Source organism: Rattus rattus, chromosome 6, assembly GCF_011064425.1.
Source record: "Rattus rattus isolate New Zealand chromosome 6, Rrattus_CSIRO_v1, whole genome shotgun sequence".
In the NCBI taxonomy this organism is placed as follows: Eukaryota; Metazoa; Chordata; class Mammalia; order Rodentia; family Muridae; genus Rattus; species Rattus rattus.
In genome coordinates this window covers 106,414,148-106,432,008 of record NC_046159.1, presented here as the reverse complement: position 1 = coordinate 106,432,008, position 17,861 = coordinate 106,414,148, and the positions used below count along the sequence as shown (strand labels likewise).

The 17,861-nt window shown below is 38.9% G+C and overlaps 1 protein-coding gene across 1 annotated transcript in view; it reads left to right on the top strand.

Annotated features, from left to right (window-relative positions):
• Exoc4 (exocyst complex component 4) overlaps window positions 1–17,861 on the top strand; it is a 725,423-nt gene that overhangs the window by 16,695 nt on the left and 690,867 nt on the right. Inside the window, exons 2-3 of the mRNA XM_032906792.1 lie at window positions 932–1,121; window positions 12,146–12,340. Of these exons, the coding sequence (XP_032762683.1) occupies window positions 932–1,121; window positions 12,146–12,340 (385 nt within the window). The remainder of the gene's footprint in view (window positions 1–931; window positions 1,122–12,145; window positions 12,341–17,861) is intronic.

Genomic DNA, 17,861 nt, shown 5'->3' with positions numbered 1-17,861 from the left:
GGTTTCTTTATTATAATACTAAATTAAAAAAAATTATCCAAGAAAGATAATGGAGGAAACAAAGATCTGTGGCCCATGTATCAAACTGAGTTATTGAGAGATTTTTAATAAGTGCACCTATCTCATTGTCTGGTTGCTGTTGATTCCTATCAGTCTTGCTGGTGCTGTGAAAGGATAGTGAATGCAGGCAGTGTCTTGTAGTGCCGCTTAGGTTATTGCTGTTTTAACAGATTTTAGAATTAACATGACCTTATTCCTAGGCTGCTGGGAGCTCTGTGCAACGCCAGGCCATTCACACGGGCTCTTTAGAAAGTGGTTTCTTGGTGTGAGAAATTTTCTCCCTTCATCCACATATGAAAGAAGGCTATCTAGAAGGGACTTAAACAATAATATTTATCTCCCCTAACGAGAAGTCTTGAGGGAAGTGTGGCTTCAGGGATGGCTCCTTCAGGGATGTGCCCGTGGACACAGCTGCAGAAGCATTTACCATGCCTTTTGCTTCCACAGATACCAGAAGTGTCTGAGACTCTCAGCTCTCTGTGTCAGTGTCCTGGGCTCGGGAAGGGCCCTTTCTCTGGATGTTCTGTAGGCCTTGTTAGCCTGAATTGTAAGCTGAGCAGAGCTGGTAGGAATTATGGTTCAAACAAATCAAGAGCTGCCCAGCTTTCTTACGTATGCATGCCCGCCTGCTCTCTGATTAAAACCATTGCAGGGTTCCGAGACTGGGTGAAGGATGGCGTCCGTGGCCAGGGAAGCCTGTGCGTGTACTGATGTGGTGCTGAAATCAACTGTGGAGGTTATTTTGTATGTTTTGTTAAGTCGCTTCATTTCCTAGTTTGTAGAATGAATGTGCTTGTGCATTGACTGTATACTGTTCTTCTTATTGTTGCTTTGAAGTTTGAGACAGCTTGACAAATTCTGTCTTCACCAGGACTCTGTCTACCAGTGATGATGTTGAAGACCGAGAAAATGAGAAAGGTCGCCTTGAAGAAGCCTATGAGAAGTGTGACCGTGACCTGGATGAATTGATTGTTCAGCACTACACAGAATTGACAACAGCCATTCGCACATACCAGAGCATCACAGAACGCATCACTAACTCCAGGAATAAAATCAAGCAGGTGAGCCTCCTTTCTAACTGACACTGGTCACCTTCCCCTACAGGTGTGGCTTGGAGCTATACCACACAGTAATGCCTATCTAATGGCCCTTGACCAGTGCGATTCATGAAGACATTTTCTGGAGTTTTGAATAGCTATTGTTTCCTGGGTACCCAGCCTTTAGTGCCTAAAGGACAAATGAGTTTCTGTTAGGTACTTTTATATTTTGCCAAAGGGATGAACTGCTCAAAAAAAAAAGCTGTGTTAAGTGTTTGTGTGCATGGGTGGGTGCGTGTATCTGTATCTCCTTGTCTGTGTACAGAAGTCAGAGGTCAGCATCGGTGTCTTTCATTATTACTTTCCACTTTAGTTTTTTGAGACAAGGTCCTACTGTATCTGAAGCTTCCTGGTTCAGCTAGACTGGCTGTCCAGCAAACGTCGAGGCTTTACTGTCTATGTCCTTCTACCATCTAGTTACTGGCACATGGTGCCATGCCCAGTCTTTATGTGGCGTGGATCTGAACTCAGGTGACCATGCTTTTGCAGCAGGTGCTGCCCATGAGCCATTTCCTGAGCTTTTATAGGAGCTCTCCTTTAATACTGTTCTGTACTGTTCTTTGGTAAGTAACAGTAATTGCTACCTGTGTTGAATGCTGATTTTTTTTTTTTTGGCCAGGCATGATCTGTTATACATATCCATGCATGCACACCTGCACAGATATGTGCACATATGCACATACCATACACACACACACACACACACACACACAAATGTATAGATAGAACTACAAAACAGGTTGTATCTATTATCACAACAGATTTGAAATGTGAACTAAGGACTCTCTGACTCTAAAGCCTTTATTGGCACATTTTTTTTCCTAGTAAATTTTCAAGCAGTGCCTTTTTTACCTTTAAAAACCAAAGATGAGACATTGCAGAATCCCAGCATGCTAGGAAGCGGGTGGGTGAGATCTCTGCTTCTGTAGTATTGCAGTGAGGCGTGCAGGGCAACTGCCCCTCAAGCACCTCCAGGAGATTATGCCCTGTGCAGACTCTGGTTTGGGACTTGCTCTCTGGACTGTGAGACATAGAGGACTCCCTAGCTTGTTCCTGCCCAGGACCAGCTGTGCTTATGGCATTGTTATGTTCTTTCTGGTCCTCCAGACCTTTTACTATGATTCTGTAAGCAGTGCATAAATTATACTCAGACACTGTGAATGTGAGGTTCAGCCTCTTAAGAGTCCAGCTCTGGAACCAGTAAGCCCTGGGCCTCTTTTGAAGCGGTCTCTGCATTTAAAGAGTAATTGGCTAAGTTAGAAAGCAGTGCTATAGTTCGTTGCCTTTAGATGTGGCGGGTTCCTCCTATGTGTGTATGTGAAACTGGGTGAGACTGTAGATGAGTTGCTCTTATTTAAAACAACTCTAGTCCTTTTCTACCCACTATATGAAGCTTGACAGAGACCAGGAAATGAATTTCAAGCACTGCTGACCTTCTGGCTTCGCCTAGGCTGTCACAGTAGGGGTGAGGGACATGTTAGCATTTGTGTTTCTGATTAGTTTGGTTGGCTGGACGGACATGGTCCTACTCTCCAGGGAGGTTGCAGCAGTGATCGCTGCTCTGTTCCTGCCATGCAGCATCCATCTGCACTACATCATTACTGCTGCCAATAGAATGCGTCTGCTTGGTCTTGAGAATATTGTATTTGTTATAGAAGCCACACTCTGTTTCTCTGTATCATTCTTACTTTCAGGATACTGAAGTATAAGTTCTGAGGGAAGGAAAAAACAAAACAAAACAAAACAAAACAAAACAAAACAAAACAACAACAACGAAAGAGAAGCTTTTATTATACTAGTTTTCCAAGAAAGTAAATGCCACCTGATTCAGTGTTAGGAGTTGGTGCCACTATTTGGATGAGAAGTGCAGAATGAAAACTTGTAAAAGAAACCCCATTTTAATATTAGATTAAAAGCAAGGAAAAATGCTGAAAAATGGAAGTAAATTTGTTTGTACTTTGATACTTTTTTAATCTAGAAAAGAATTCCAAATGGACTTAGCAAATGTAAAATGTTCAAATCACTTGGGAAGAAAGTCAAAGTCATCTTACAGCATGCATTTACCCCAAGGGACATAAATTCTAACAATATAATCTAAATGGACATATGGAAGCAATGTCAAAATGGGAGGTGATGCATGAATGCGAACCCATCTTCATCTGACTTGTGCTACATTAAAACATATTCCCACACCATCAGGTACATGCCTTTAAATGCTAGCCACACTATGGTGTTCCTATATTCAAAAACTTACTTCTAAAGGCTACAGAAAATATATAGTACACATTTCTAAACAAACATGTATATGGGCCAAGTGTCCATCAGTACATTATAGCCAAGCACACCCTAAGGCACCAGCTACACACACACACACACACACACACACACACACACACACACACACACACACACACACATCACAAGCCAGCTCTCTCACTTCCCAAGTGATTTGAACATTTTACATTTGCTAAGTCCATTTGGAATTCTTTTCTAGATTAAAAAAGTATTGTGAATGAAAAGCCATCTATGACCAGTCAGATCAAGTAATGTGCATAATAAAATTCTTGATCCTGTTATTATTGAATACACTATAAAATTGCCTAAAACGAGATGCCTCAGAGTGCATAGATTCTGCCAGTCTCATGGTTGCCTGTTATGATGGCATTGACATTGATGGGAGTTATTTGATACAGATTCAAGACTTGTGCCGTGCATGCCATGCTTGGCCATGTTTCTCCACGAGGAGAAAATGAGGTGAGTTCAGTGCAGATTTCTTCAAACTTATTAAGTAGTCAGTCTGGTGTTACTGTAGAAGAAGGGTGGGCAGAGTAGCATACGCTTGGCTCTTTGTGTGCATACAAACACTTAACATTTTACCTGTTACTGGCTGTTTTCTTGGAATTAGATTCCATGCTAAAAACCTGCTTTTCTTGCCTATAGCTAGAAATAACTAGGAATAATTATTCAAGTGATGTTGCTAGGGGCCTCATTATTCAGGAATGCAACATTCATTACTTAACATTTACCTAAAATGACTTTTGACTTTTATGTAAGAGTACATTTTGAAAGGTAGACGTAGGATGAAGAATAGCCTTAATTAATACAAAGAATGTCATAGGAGAACAGCGTGGCTTTTGTAAGATGTTATTTACAGCCTAAATATTAGTGAAAATTCTTACCTATTTGTATGAGAAAAGGAAGAAAGCCTCTTCCAGAAATGGACAGGCTAAACAGTGACCAGCAGGAAGAGCTGTAATTTAAATGCTGGACAGCAGTCTTAGTGCATTATTGTAGTTGTGGGAACCACAAGGCATTCTTTCCTTAAAGTTCAAGGGTTTCTTGATCTGTGCCTGCATTCAGTAGCTCAAGAGAAAGGTATTGCTCTTGGAATGGGTTGAGGGGAGATTTTCAGAGAATTTTAAACCCAAGAATGGAAGTTAAAAGTACTAAAGGGAACCATAGGAAATAAAAATGTGAAGGGTAATTTAAATATGACCTATAGTTCTAACAGGCTTTTAGACAGAACAGAGTGTTGTTTCTCAAGTTTATTCTTTCTATGAACTTTTATAAACTCTAGAAAAAACTCAGTCAGGCCCTTCTCACAGGCAAATGTGCATGAAAGCACTTAGATATAGACTTACCTCCCCTGCCACAAAAGGGATAGAAAGTATTTGTATTTGTATTTTTAAACCTAAGCGACATTGACATGTTGATTTTTTAGTGACCATTTTTCGCTTCCAGGGAACATCTAGGGTTCTTTCTTGCCCACAGGTGTCCCATGCTGCTTGTCCATGTGCTGTGTTTTTATTGTGGTGTTAGCACACAGAGACATTTCCCTCTTTAGGGACATTTCTCAGTTTGAAGTTAGCACTTTTCTGCCTTTATTAAGCATAATTATTGAAGATTATGGCCTTTCTGAATCCCTGTGCAGGTTTATGTTAGCTCCTAAGTGTATCTCTGCTATTTCTCTTAAAAAAGGTAAGGCAGTTTGTTTTTGTGGGTTTTTTTTTTTTTTTTTAAAGTCCTAGTTAGTTAGTTTTTCTCGTTTGTTGCTTGTCCCAAGGTTAGGGTTACAAAAGTTGTTTCCTCTCTGCCACCTGTCTCATCTCACATTTCCTTTTGCAGTGGCCTCTTGAGCCTGCATATATTTTCTCCTTCTGGTCTCTAATTAGAGTTATTTACAGCTTTGTATATTGACCCTGAGGTTCTTGGTCAACTGAACACATGATTTGAAGCAAATGTTAAGTTACCATAATTCCATGCATGATGGTATGATTTTAACAACTTGGCTTTCCATGGATTTATGAATGCAACAAGGTAATACAACCCTTCAATATTAATTAACATAACAGAGTAAAAATTCTGTTATCACATTTATGAAATCAAGACATGAATTTGAGAAATAAATGCTTATGTGAATTTGGCACCTTTTTGACAGAGTCCCTGCTTTCCATCCACACTTAAAAAGACAATTTAAATTTATTAATCAACAAATAAAAATTATGTACATTTATGGATATACCATGGTATTCGGGAATATGAACACATTATCAAATGGTGAAATCAAATAATATGTCTATCACCTCACTATTTCTCTCTCTCTAGTAAAACAACTTATTGTATCTCTTAGCAATTTTCAAGTATAAAACACATTGCTGTTATCTTCAGTCAGCATGTTGTATAATGGATCACTTGAATTTATTCTTTTTTTCATTCAAATTTCATTTAATATCTAATTACATTCATTCAATCTGAAATCAAATATTTTACCACGGTAAACTAAATACAAGATGAAAAGCAGAAGAGGTGTTGCCCTCACAGAACTCCTAATAAGACAGCTAAAGAACTTATGTAATAGGTGTAAAGTCAACTTGGGGTAGAAGACAGTTTAAAGAGCAAACACTGTCAGAAACCCGTCTTTCAGATGCTCCAGAGAATCCAGGAAAATAATACTTGTGCTATAGAGTTGAGTCACATGAGAAAAGTACTGTATTGTTCAGCAACAAACCATAGGCCCTCTGTGACAAATATTATCACTGCTGTTTGTCCAGCTAGCTAATGTCTGCTCCTGGGACAAAACTAGAGATGTCTGAATACTGACATATTTTGAGATACTAACCGTTTTCATTTTCAAAGCCTCAAAATCCATTCTTTATAAATTCAACATTTCTCTTGAGAATAATCTTAGATCTAGCCCTTGTAAGCTAGGAATATATATAACTAACCAAATATTTCTAAAATGGTCTTGTATTAAATATGATGTTCAAGGCTTAAGGTATTAATGCTAAGATACATTTTGTTTATAGTTGTCACCTATAGTACAGAATGTTGAATTTATGGAGTCTCATACATGTATCCTATCCTCACATCTCAAACTATCTCAAAAACAGTATGGGGGAAAAGTTCTTTAAGAGCATGTAAGGGGAAGAAATAACATAATTTTCCTAGTGGTCTGTTCAAGTTCAATAATTAATACATTGTTAATCAGAGCTGGTTTATAAATCCCAGTTATTCTGTAACACTACAAACCTTATAAAACAAATTTAGTAAACTTCAGTTCAGTGAGTACATATTAATTATAAAACAGCATGAAGAAAATAAAGATATCCTGTAATAGCTGATTTTAAAGAAAATAATCAAGTAATGAAAGAAAAAGCACTTAATCTTTTTTTTATATACTTACCCGGTACCAGCATGAACACCTCTCTTAGAAACTCAGACTGGTATTGACATACACTTTAAATTAAGAATTTGTATCCTGTGGGTAACATCTCTTCAGTCCCATTCTCTGGTCACTGTCATTCTCTTCTGAGTTTAACTTAAACATTTTCACGTGTGAGTTCGTGTGGTATTTTTATGCCTGGCTTCTTTTCCACAGCGTGATGTCTTTCAGGTGTATGTTGTTGCAAATGTCCTTCCTTTTAGAAGATGAATCACACATATTTTTAAAGAATGAATGCTGCAGGTACAGGTAGTATTATCTTTATCTGTTTGTTGATACATTGATTCTATCTGGTTGTCTTTGTAATGCTGTATGAACATGGCAGTGCAGATGTCTCTGACATACTGATTTCATTTCCTTTAGATTACTGATGTTCCCTGGTTTATGGTTGGATTATATTATTTAAGTACTCCCATCATAACGTGAAAATGCCACAAACTAAAAATTACATTTAGTATACCTTGTCAATTGAACATCCCAGCTTGACGATAGTGCTGTGGAAGGTCCTTTGTTTACCCTCCTGACTGTGTGGCTCTCTGGGAGCTGTAGCTTACAGCTGCTGCCCAGCATTGGTACAGAGTCATGCAACATAATGCTAACTTGGGAAATGAGCATAGTTTGAGGGAATGCATCTGCTGAATAGGTCCCACTTTTAGGTCATTGTGAAGTTGTCATTGTGAGTTGGAAACTATCTGATGCCCAGTTTTAGAATTCTTGGTTCATACAGTACTGTTATTTTATCTTATTTTAACCAGGAACCTCCATATTCTTTTTATTTATTTATTTCATTTATTATTATTATTATTATTATTATTATTATTATTTTGTTTGGGACAGGTTCTCTCTATGTAGTCCTTGGTGTTCTAGAGTTTCCTATGTAGATCAGGATGACCTTGAACTCACAGAGGTCTGTCTGCCTATTAAATGCTGGGATTAAAGGCTTGCGCCTTATCCTGGCTTTATATTATTTCCTATAATGGTTTATTCCTCATCTTATTGAGGTATATTTTTCATGCAGTAATGTGCATGTATTTTGGTAGTACAGGTCAGTGAATTTGGTGTTTATATCTTTGAATTTGTTACTGTTGTGTCAGAGAATTCACTCCTGCCATGTAGCCCAGGCTAACTTTAGACTTGGCTGTTTGTTGTAGCTCAGGCTGGCCTCAAACTTCGGTTCCTCCTGCCTCAGCTTTCCTAATGCTTAGGCTACACAGTGTGCACTGCTGCATGTGGCCCTCTGCTTCTCATGCTTAGTTCTCACCTACATCCTGCTGTGCACACCTACTGACGTAAACTCTCTCACGAGATTCGATTTGCCTGTTGTGGAACTTAGACTACATATGGCCTTATTGCAGCTGTCTTCTCTCATTATACAATTTTCATAGTTTTCATGATTTTTTCTTTTCTATTTCTGACTGGTCCCATTTCCCATTTTTCATGATTTTCTCATCAAAAAAGGCAAAGACTCAGGATAGTTTGATAGTATAATTTCTTATGTCTCTACCTTGTTAGTTCAGTTTAGGCAATAATCTTGGCGATGTTCATTTTATTTGCAACCCAATGCCATTCTACACTATTTTCACTTTAATTTCTATGTAGTAAGCAAAAGTAGGAAGTGATTTGATTGTGTATGCCAGTGTGAAATTTTATAAAATGATCTTTTCCCATCACACAAGAATTTGCCAAACTTTATTCATTCTTTGTAAGTTTATCCCCCCTATCCTTGGTCAAGAGCCTTGTTGGGTGTTCTGACAAAATTTTTTTTACCTACTTTCATGGTAGCCATTACACATGGAGGGAAAGACTAGAATGTAGAATTAAGGTCATAAGAGAATATCAAAGATCAAATTCTAACATATTTTTAAATGGAGTGAGTTTAATAATAACTACTTAGATCAAGAACTATAAGGGGATCTCTGAATGTCTTTGAGAGATATTTAAGTCGAAGAAAACCAGACATGTTAATTACACACAAAGCTCCCTCACACCATCCTTGTCCGGTCCCAAAGCCAGCCAGGTAAAGGTTCCAACTGTTCTTTTTTTAAATTGCATTTTTAATTTACATTTTAAATGTTAATCCATTTCCCAGTTTCCCTCTAGAAACCCACTATCCCATCCTCCCTTGTTTCTATGAGGGTGCTCCCTTAGCTACCCACCCACTTCCTCCCACCTCCCCGCCTTGACATTCCTCTACACTGGGCATCGAAGGCTCCACCTTATATTGTTGAGTTTTCCTTCCTGGACATTTCCACGTCTGATATTGTGATTATACTGCTCTTGAGTTTCCTGTTTTGAAAACTGTATGTTGACTTCCTGCTGTACAGGGAGAGTGATTTAATCTTTCTCCTGACTACCACATATTTTTCCTTCCTTTTTCTAAAAATAGTAGCTATTCTTGTTTTTGTTAAGCTATTTGTGTTACCTTATTGTAATTATGTAAATATTTACATCTGAGCCATTGGTGGTTTTGTCTTCTGTGTAGTTCTTGCTGCCATTGTACTCCCTGGGGTGATAAGGTCAGCCCTGTAGCCGTCTTCTGTGTAGGAATTCCAACCTTACACATTTCATCTGTGTTCTTGTTTTGATGGGGCAGCATTTCTCAGACGTTTGCTGATTCTGTTCATGTAGTGTTTACTTCGTGAGCACTTGCATGGCTGAAAATGTCTTGTTCTTCATACTTGATAGCTTTTTCTGGAAAATTATTCACTCGTAGAAATGTGAAGAGCTAATGTTCTTTCGTCTTGGGAGCTTTAGTTGGGGTCTAATTCAACTTTTGTGTAGGCCTGCTGTTTTCTTTCAAAAGCTTTTAGATTTTCATCCACGTCTTTGTTGTCTATCTCTCTCTGCTGCTCTAACCCTCCATTTTCTATCTCTTATTTTTTTCCATCCTCCTTTCCTGTCCCTGTCCCATTCCTGTGTCAATCCCTTTCTTCTTCCTCTAAGATAAATTCTCAAGAAAGGCCAGACTGCCTTGGGATTCTTGGTTCCCCTGACCTCTTATTCTGTTGTCTTCCTCACTTTATGTATCCTTTCTAATTTTCCCGCTTTGGCAGAAGGACTCCTGTTGCTTGGTGGGATGCTGGTTGTCAGGCTTCCTTGTGGGGAGTCTGAATTCTTCATTTACTTTTCATGCTCTGCTGCTGCCCTTCAGGGCAGTGAGACCCACTCCAGGCTGAGACCCTCAGCCTTCCCGATCCGGTAACTTCCAGTGTCCACCGTCTACCCGACTGGCTTCTAGGACTACAGTGACTACTGTGTTCTGTTTGCTCTTCCTCCTCTGTTCTTTCTTTTTTGATGTCAGTGTCTGCAGACTCTCTTTGCTTTTAGCATGGTGGAATTTCAGGAAGCAATGGGGAGAGCTGGAACCATCTTTGTCGGATTTTCTTTAATCCCTCCATGGAGTCATGCTACCATGCTTCTCAAAGAGCAACACAAGTTCTTCTTATTCATGACTACTTTCTTTACACGAGAGTTCTATAGAAAGCTGATTTAGGTATTATGAAATTATAAAAATCGAAGAGTTGTTTTCCCAAGAAACTTTACAGCCTTAGCAGTCTTATTCACATTTTCCATGCTTGTTAGATAAATACTGAAATTTCATTCACAGTTATCAGAAGCACAGTGTCAGTAGTATGTTCACTCTCCAAATATTCTCTTTGAAGAAGAATACAGGTTTTCAGAAGAGCACACACACAAACTCTCCAGGGTTGTGGGCATGCCTTGTGCTGTTGACAGTTTGGATTATATAGGTGTACATGGTTGTCAGAATGCACCAATGTTACACTGGAGTTGCAGTCACCTCAGGGGAAATAGAGACAAACTAAATAGAAGCACATGCTATATTTCAACAGTGTTTGAATGAGTTATGTGAATTTTGATGATAATGAATTTAACAGCCCCTTCTCCTTCCAACAGAAACCCAAATGTAGCAGCACGCTTGAATCCTAGTGGTTGGGAGGAAGAGGTAGTACTGTCACAAGTTCAAGGCCAGTAAATTTGAGCCATCCTGAGCTACATGAGACCTTATCACTTTTTTCTTTTCTTTTATTGGATATTTTCTTTATTTACATTTCAAATCTTATCCCCTTTCCCAGTTGTCCCTCTGGAAACCCCCTATCTCCCTATCCCCTGCCTCCATGAGGGTGCCCCCCCCCACTGTGTCCTTCTCCTATACTGGGGCATTAAGTCTTTATAGGACCAAGGGTCTCTCCTCCCATTGATGCACAACAAGGCCATCCTCTGCTACATATGCAGCTGGAGCCATGGGTTGCTCAATGTGTACTCTTTGGTTGGTGGTTTAGTCCCTGGGAGCTCGGGGGTATCTGGTTGGTTGGTATTGTTATTCTTCCTATGAGGTTGCAAACCTCTTCAGCTGCTTCAGTCCTTACTCAGACTCCTCCATTGGGGATCCTGTTCTCAGTGCAGGCTGCGAGCATTCGCCTCTGTATTTGTCAGGCTGTGGCAGAGCCTCTTAGGAGATAGCCATATCAGGCTCCTGTCAGCAAGGACTTCTTGGCATCCCCAATAGTGACTTTACCATTTTTTAAAAATTCCTTTTCCATGTTTTAAATATTGAAAATTTTAAGGGTAGAAAATTACTTTATGATGTGAAAATGATTACTGTCTGTCCTCCAGCCCCCTTTATACCCAAACTTCTCTATCTTTAGTTGACCACGTATTTGACACAGTTAGAATGCATAGGTATACAGAATGCTGGAGATTGTCTGATGCTTAAAATGGGAGGAAAAAAAATCTATCATGTCTCTTTGAGATAATCTATCTGTTTATTTCTTTTTCACTGTTGGGCCTAATTTTATTCTGGCCATTTGGGGTGAGCACTGAGATCCTAGGTTGTAAACTTCGGTGGAGTTCTAGAGCTGTAAGTGTGGGTGGGGTGGCCTTCAGCTGCAAGGGAAATTGGGGAAGGGATATTAGCTCTGGGCTCTTACACTGAACATTCACGTTTATATTGTGCTTCATATCTTTAAAGTGCCTGATATCCACTGAGTTATTTCTAGATTCATTCAGAGGTATGCTTGAAGTAGTTTTCTCATTTCACGGGAGATAAAATAGAAACACAGAGAGGGAGTGAAGCACACAAGGGACTCAGCACCAACATCAGGATTAGAATTTTGCAAGGGGACCAACCAAGGGGAATAAGCGGGAGGAAATTAGGAACTGTTACACACAGTAGGACCAGAGAGGAATACTAGCCAGCTTGGGCAAGCCTCTGAACTGACTGAAGGTCAAATATGTTTTATTGTAGGTAAAAGAGAACCTGCTTTCCTGCAAGATGCTGTTGCATTGCAAACGGGATGAGCTCCGTAAACTATGGATTGAAGGAATTGAGCATAAGCATGTCCTGAACCTTCTGGATGAGATTGAAAACATCAAGCAGGTGCCTCAAAAGCTGGAACAGTGCATGGCCAGCAAGCACTACCTCAGCGCCACGGACATGCTGGTAAGGCAGCCTGTGCAGAGGGCCCTGCCCAGGGGTGAGAGCGCTCTTCTTTCTGTGCATAGCATGGGATAAGTGACCCTTGGAATTTGCGAGCCATGCAGGGAACCCTAGCTTGTTCTTTTCCTATAGTGTTTGAAATGTTAGTGGTTATTATTTATATAGTTTCTGCCCTCTGAACCAAGGCAAGAAATGTAGTGGAAAGAAATCAGTACTGGAAACATGTTGAAATGGTAATGAGAGATTCATTTTAGCTTGAAGGAAGATCACAAATCTCATTTTAGAGGATGAAATCTATGTGACACAGACATGAAGATTTGTAAAGTTATGGGTTCCACAAAGGTTTGGATGTCAGTTTTGGATTATAGCTTCATTTGGTTCTTTTCACCTGATAAGAAAGTGACTTCTTTACTACTAATCTTGGAGGTACCTTTGCAGAATAGCCGTGCTCTGTGCCCTAGCCTTTACCACCTCAGTCCATGGAGTTCTGATACCTTTTGAATTAATGGAAGTTCCTAGAGGATGCGCTTTGTGGTGAATGTCAAGCAGACTGAGCTCCCTCTTGGTCCTGACTTTCTAGGGTTGTAGCTTTTTTGAAGGGCTGTGCTATTTTTTGCCAATTTACATACATCCATGTCCACTCTCAGCTCTGTAAAAGTCTATAAACGCTTTCAACAGTGGCTCTGTTGGATTTAAATCATTCTGTTGTCCACAGTGGGGCAAGTTCTTTATCTTCATTTTGTTTTGTTTTGTTTTTATGTTTTTTTTTCCTTCAAATTATATTAGTAAAAACTCTGAGGGACTTGGTAGAGACACTGATGAAATAATTCATTTCCTTCAATGAAGAATCTTGCTATAAGCAGTTTTAATGAATTTGGAACCAAAGTGTGAGAAGTGTCCTGGTGTTTATCCCATAGGTCAACTGAATCATTAGATTTTTACAGTAGAAGTGGTCTTGGGGAAGTAAAAGAATTAGGGTCTATGTGTGTATGTTGGTATTGTTGTTGGGTTTTGGTATTGGCCATTTGTAGGGCCTTGTGCATGATTGATAAGCACTGTGCTCTCTGTCACTAAGCTGTATCCGCAGGCTTTTTGTACTCTAATCTTTTAAGACAGGATCTTATGCACTTGTAGAGTGATCTTAAGCGCATTCTGGAGCCTGGGTGGGCTTTGGGTTTGCGGTCTTCTTGCCTCAGCCCTGTGATCAGCCAGGTCAGCCCGCAGTCAGGTCCAGCTTGTTCCCAGCATCTTGTCGGTAACATTTCAGCTCACAATGATGGGGAAATTGCTTTAGTTAATTTATGCATAATTTTGCGAAATTATCAAGATTTAGGAAATAGAATAGATAAGCTTATATATGTTTGTTGGATGCATATATAGTTTGATTTACTGAATCACTGTTTTGTTGTGTGTCTGCTTTTAATTAAATGGCATGCACTAAATGGGTTGTTAGGATTTATTTAGGTTAATTATGTTCATTTTAGGATTTTAGATTGTTATTTTATGGCCCTATTACTTATGTGCTAATTTATTTATTTTAAGGCTTTTCAAAAATGAATATTACCCTTTTGTTGACTAATTTTTGCTCAGGACTTAATTAAATAACTTCATCAAATTCTTTGTTGTAAGTTATAGAAATTAAACTACAGTTTTTCCCCTTGGTGTAACAAACACCTGAGATAAATCAGCTCATGAGAAGGACCAGGTTTGTTTATAGTTTTAAGAGGTTTTGGTTCATGGTTGCTTGGACAAGCCATCAGACAGTGTTGGGAACATGTGGCAGAGGTTACTCACTTCATGTTGACCAGGAAACAAAAAGAGAGCCAGGACGAGCCAGGGGTTCTTTAAAGTCACGTATCCGTTGGCCTAACTTCCATAGGGCACTACCGCCTCAAGGTTCCCCCACCTCTCAGTAGTGCCACAGACTGGGAGTTGCATCCTCAACACATGGCTCTTTGGGCAATATTCAAGTTGCAAAACTGTAGCATTTGATGGGGTTAAAAGAAACTGGACTCATGCAAACAGTCTGTTAACAGGACAGAGGCGTCCTTGGAAAGCCACTTCTGTGTTGTTTCTGTATGTCTTTATTGCTCTCCTCTAGACGGGTGTCAGAGTTAGCTTCAGCTCTCAACTTGTCACAAGCTTGGAGTTACCCTGTAAGAGAGAACCTCAATTGAAGAATGGCCTAGATCAGGTTGGCCTGCATTTATGTTTGTGCGGCATAGTCTTAATTGCTCTTTGATGTAGTTGGGCCTTTCCTACTCTGGACCATAACTTCCCTAGAAAGGTGAATCTGGGCTGTGTTTGAAAGGTAGCTGATCAAGTTAGAGGGAACAAGACAGGGAGCAGCCTTCCTCCATTGATTTCTGCTGCAAGCTTCTGCCTGTAGTTCCTGTCTTGGCCTCAGTGAAGGACTGTAGTCTGTGAACTAAAATAAACCCTTTCTTCCCAAGTTGTTTTTAGTTGTGGTTTTGTCATAGCAACAGAAAGCAGACCAGGACAACTGGTCTTAGCTATGTGTGAGGGTAGAATTGGTTGTGTTTTGGTGGGAGAGGGTAAGGAGTATAAGCCATAGACTTCATCTGTCCAATTTTTCAGAAGAGAATAATCTATTTATTTATTATCTTTTGCTAATTAACAAAAGTCTAAGACTTTTTTGAAGCAGTTCACTATAGTGATTATACATTCTAACTGAAATCTTTGTGTTTAGGGTGATGGGAGGAGCAAAACAGTCCCCTGTCAGACAAGGCCAGTGTGTAACAGGCATTGCTCCTTTCCCCCTATTTATAGTTGTTTTTATATTCTGGATAATAATCCTTTCTCTGCTACACGAGTTATAAATACTGTTTTTGAGTTGGTGTTTATCTCTTTGTTCATAATACCTTCTATTATGAAATCTTTAATGCAAAAAATACCTTTACCTTATTTAAGGTATATAATTTTAAGTAAAAATTTTCACCCTGTTGTCTTTAAGAGAATTTACTATTTTTTTCTTTAATCCATCAAAAGTCCATTTTTATTTATGCTGTGAGCCCAGGATCTAATTATATTTTTGCTCCAGTTGGCTGTGTTTATTGAATCTTTTTTCTTTTTATAATGCTAGATGTCACATTCCAAATTTTCACATATGTATGTATCTCCAGTTTTTTTTTTTCTATTCAGTTGTTCTTGTCTGTGCCTTTTAAAAAAAATGGTCCCTCATTTTATTCAAAATTACTTGTACTATGCTTGATCCTCTCTTCTTCCATGGTAAGTCTAGTATCAGTTTGTCAAATTACACAAAAAGATGAAAAGAATTTCTTGACTTTAAGGGAGTTTGTGTATTAGCAATCTTGTCTTTATATTGGTGAACATGATGCTTGCTTATTCATTTGTGTCTTTTGATAATGCTTAGAAATAGATTCCTTGCAGTTTTGCATATATTCCTTTAAATTTAATGTATGTTCTGAGGGCTTAAAAATAATGACTTTTTATAATGTCAGTTATTTATTGTATATAATGATATGCTAATTTCTCTAACATTTATCATTTAAAAATGTTTTTTGAAATTAAAATATAATTATATCAGTTTTGCCCCCTTCCCTTTTCTCCCTCTAACCCTTTCCATTTATTATATATATATATATATATATATATATATTCCTAAATATAGCAGTGCGACCAGCTCAGTCTTTATAATGTTTACATATGTGTATATGATTTCAGAGCTAAACACTTGGTACTAGATGACCAAATTGGGGCTTTTCCCTGGAGAGGGTTATTTCCCCTGCTCTCTGAATTCCTTAGGTGCTGTGGTTCTTTTTCTAGGGTTGTCTAGAGTTGAGGGCCCCATGAGATTTCCCCCTGTGTTAGCATGCTTGTCGGTGTCCTTGTTCAGGTCTTGTTTAGGCAGCCATGTTAGTGTAGCTTCTCTGACATTTCTAGGAGATGTACTTTCACAGTAACTTCCTGTTTCTTTGGCTCTTCTAGTCTTTCTGCCCCTTAACTCTGGTCCCTGAGCCTTAGGCACAAAACTTGTGTTGTAGATAGGTCAGGTGGGACTGAGCTCTACACAGTCACTTGTTCTCTGCACCTGGATAGGCTGACCTTTCCCACAAAGGTCTCACTCTATATCTGCGGGTCAGGAGACAGCCTTTATGAATCCTTTCTCCGCCTTTGCCACATTAGGCCAGGGATGCAGTGTAAGTTGTCAGATTGTGTAACAAATGCCTTTATCTGTTGACCCATTTTGCTGGCTTGGTTTTTCTTTATTAATTGACTATATATTTTCCAGGAGTGATTACCAATCCTATCTGCTTGGACTTGGCTTAAATTTACTCAGTTTTCTAAGTATCTCGGATACTACATTTTTTTCTTACACTCTTATAAGCTACATGAATTTCATTATCATATAATTGCATTTATTTATTTGGTAGATCATTGTTTGTGGGGTTTATATCTTACCTGTTCCCACAACAGTGACGTTGATAGAGTCAGAGTTCACAGATCATTAGTTAGGTGGGTAAGTATGTGAAAGACTAACACATAGAGGAAACGATTTTCTTAAATATGTTTCTTTTCCAGGAGCTGTGCTTTTTCTCCTCTGATTAGTGATTTTATATTTTGGCAAAATACTCTGATTTATTTTGTGATATTTAAATAAGCAAAAGCAATTTCAACGGAGCTAATATGATTATACACCTACTATGTGCTGGTATTGTAAATATGGGAAATTTATCAACTCCTTTCACTCTTGAGCTGGGATAGATGGGTTTCTAGTATTACCATTTTATAGAAGAGGTAATTGTGCTTGATTAAGGGAATTGGTGTATCCAAACATACAGCAATTCATCCATCCTGTCCTCAAAAGGTTGGAACTCTTCTTGAGTGGTCTTGGGTGTAGGAGAGTGCAGTATAAGCTCTGCAGCTGCTCTTTTACTGACTTCATATTGGAAATCCAATCCCATTTCCTCTCTCCATGCTGTGTGCTGTTACAAGTAAAATCTACTTAAGCAATCTCCAGGGTCCAAATGGAAAGCTTCACTAAAATGCATCAGAGGAAAGTAAAGACAAAACAATCCAGTTTTTCAAGCCCCACTGATTTCCTTGGATTTGTTTGACGGAAGATTTTGCATTTTCATTTTGAGGCAGGTGCAGATATAGATATGTAGTAATTTGATCCCTCCACAGCGTAGGTTAATAAACCCAGAGTAAATAAATCAGTGGTGACCCATGGCTCTTGCCACCTCTTGCTATTCCTGTTTTAAAATTTGACCTGTCTTGTAGCTGTAGGCTTGGCTTCTAGGTGGAATTTTATTTCTCCTTTTGATATGATAACCAGAATATTGCATAAAATAATTAAATTGTCATGACAGGTAATGTCTGCAAATAGGTCCAGCCTTTTGTTTCCTTCTTTAAGGTAAACAGCTGCTGTTGGCTTATGAAAAGCTAGAAATGATCCAGCAAGAAGCCACACAGAAATCAGAGGCTTGATTAATATTGTAGCCTGTAGCTTTGTGATATGTATGGTTTAAATTAGACCTTT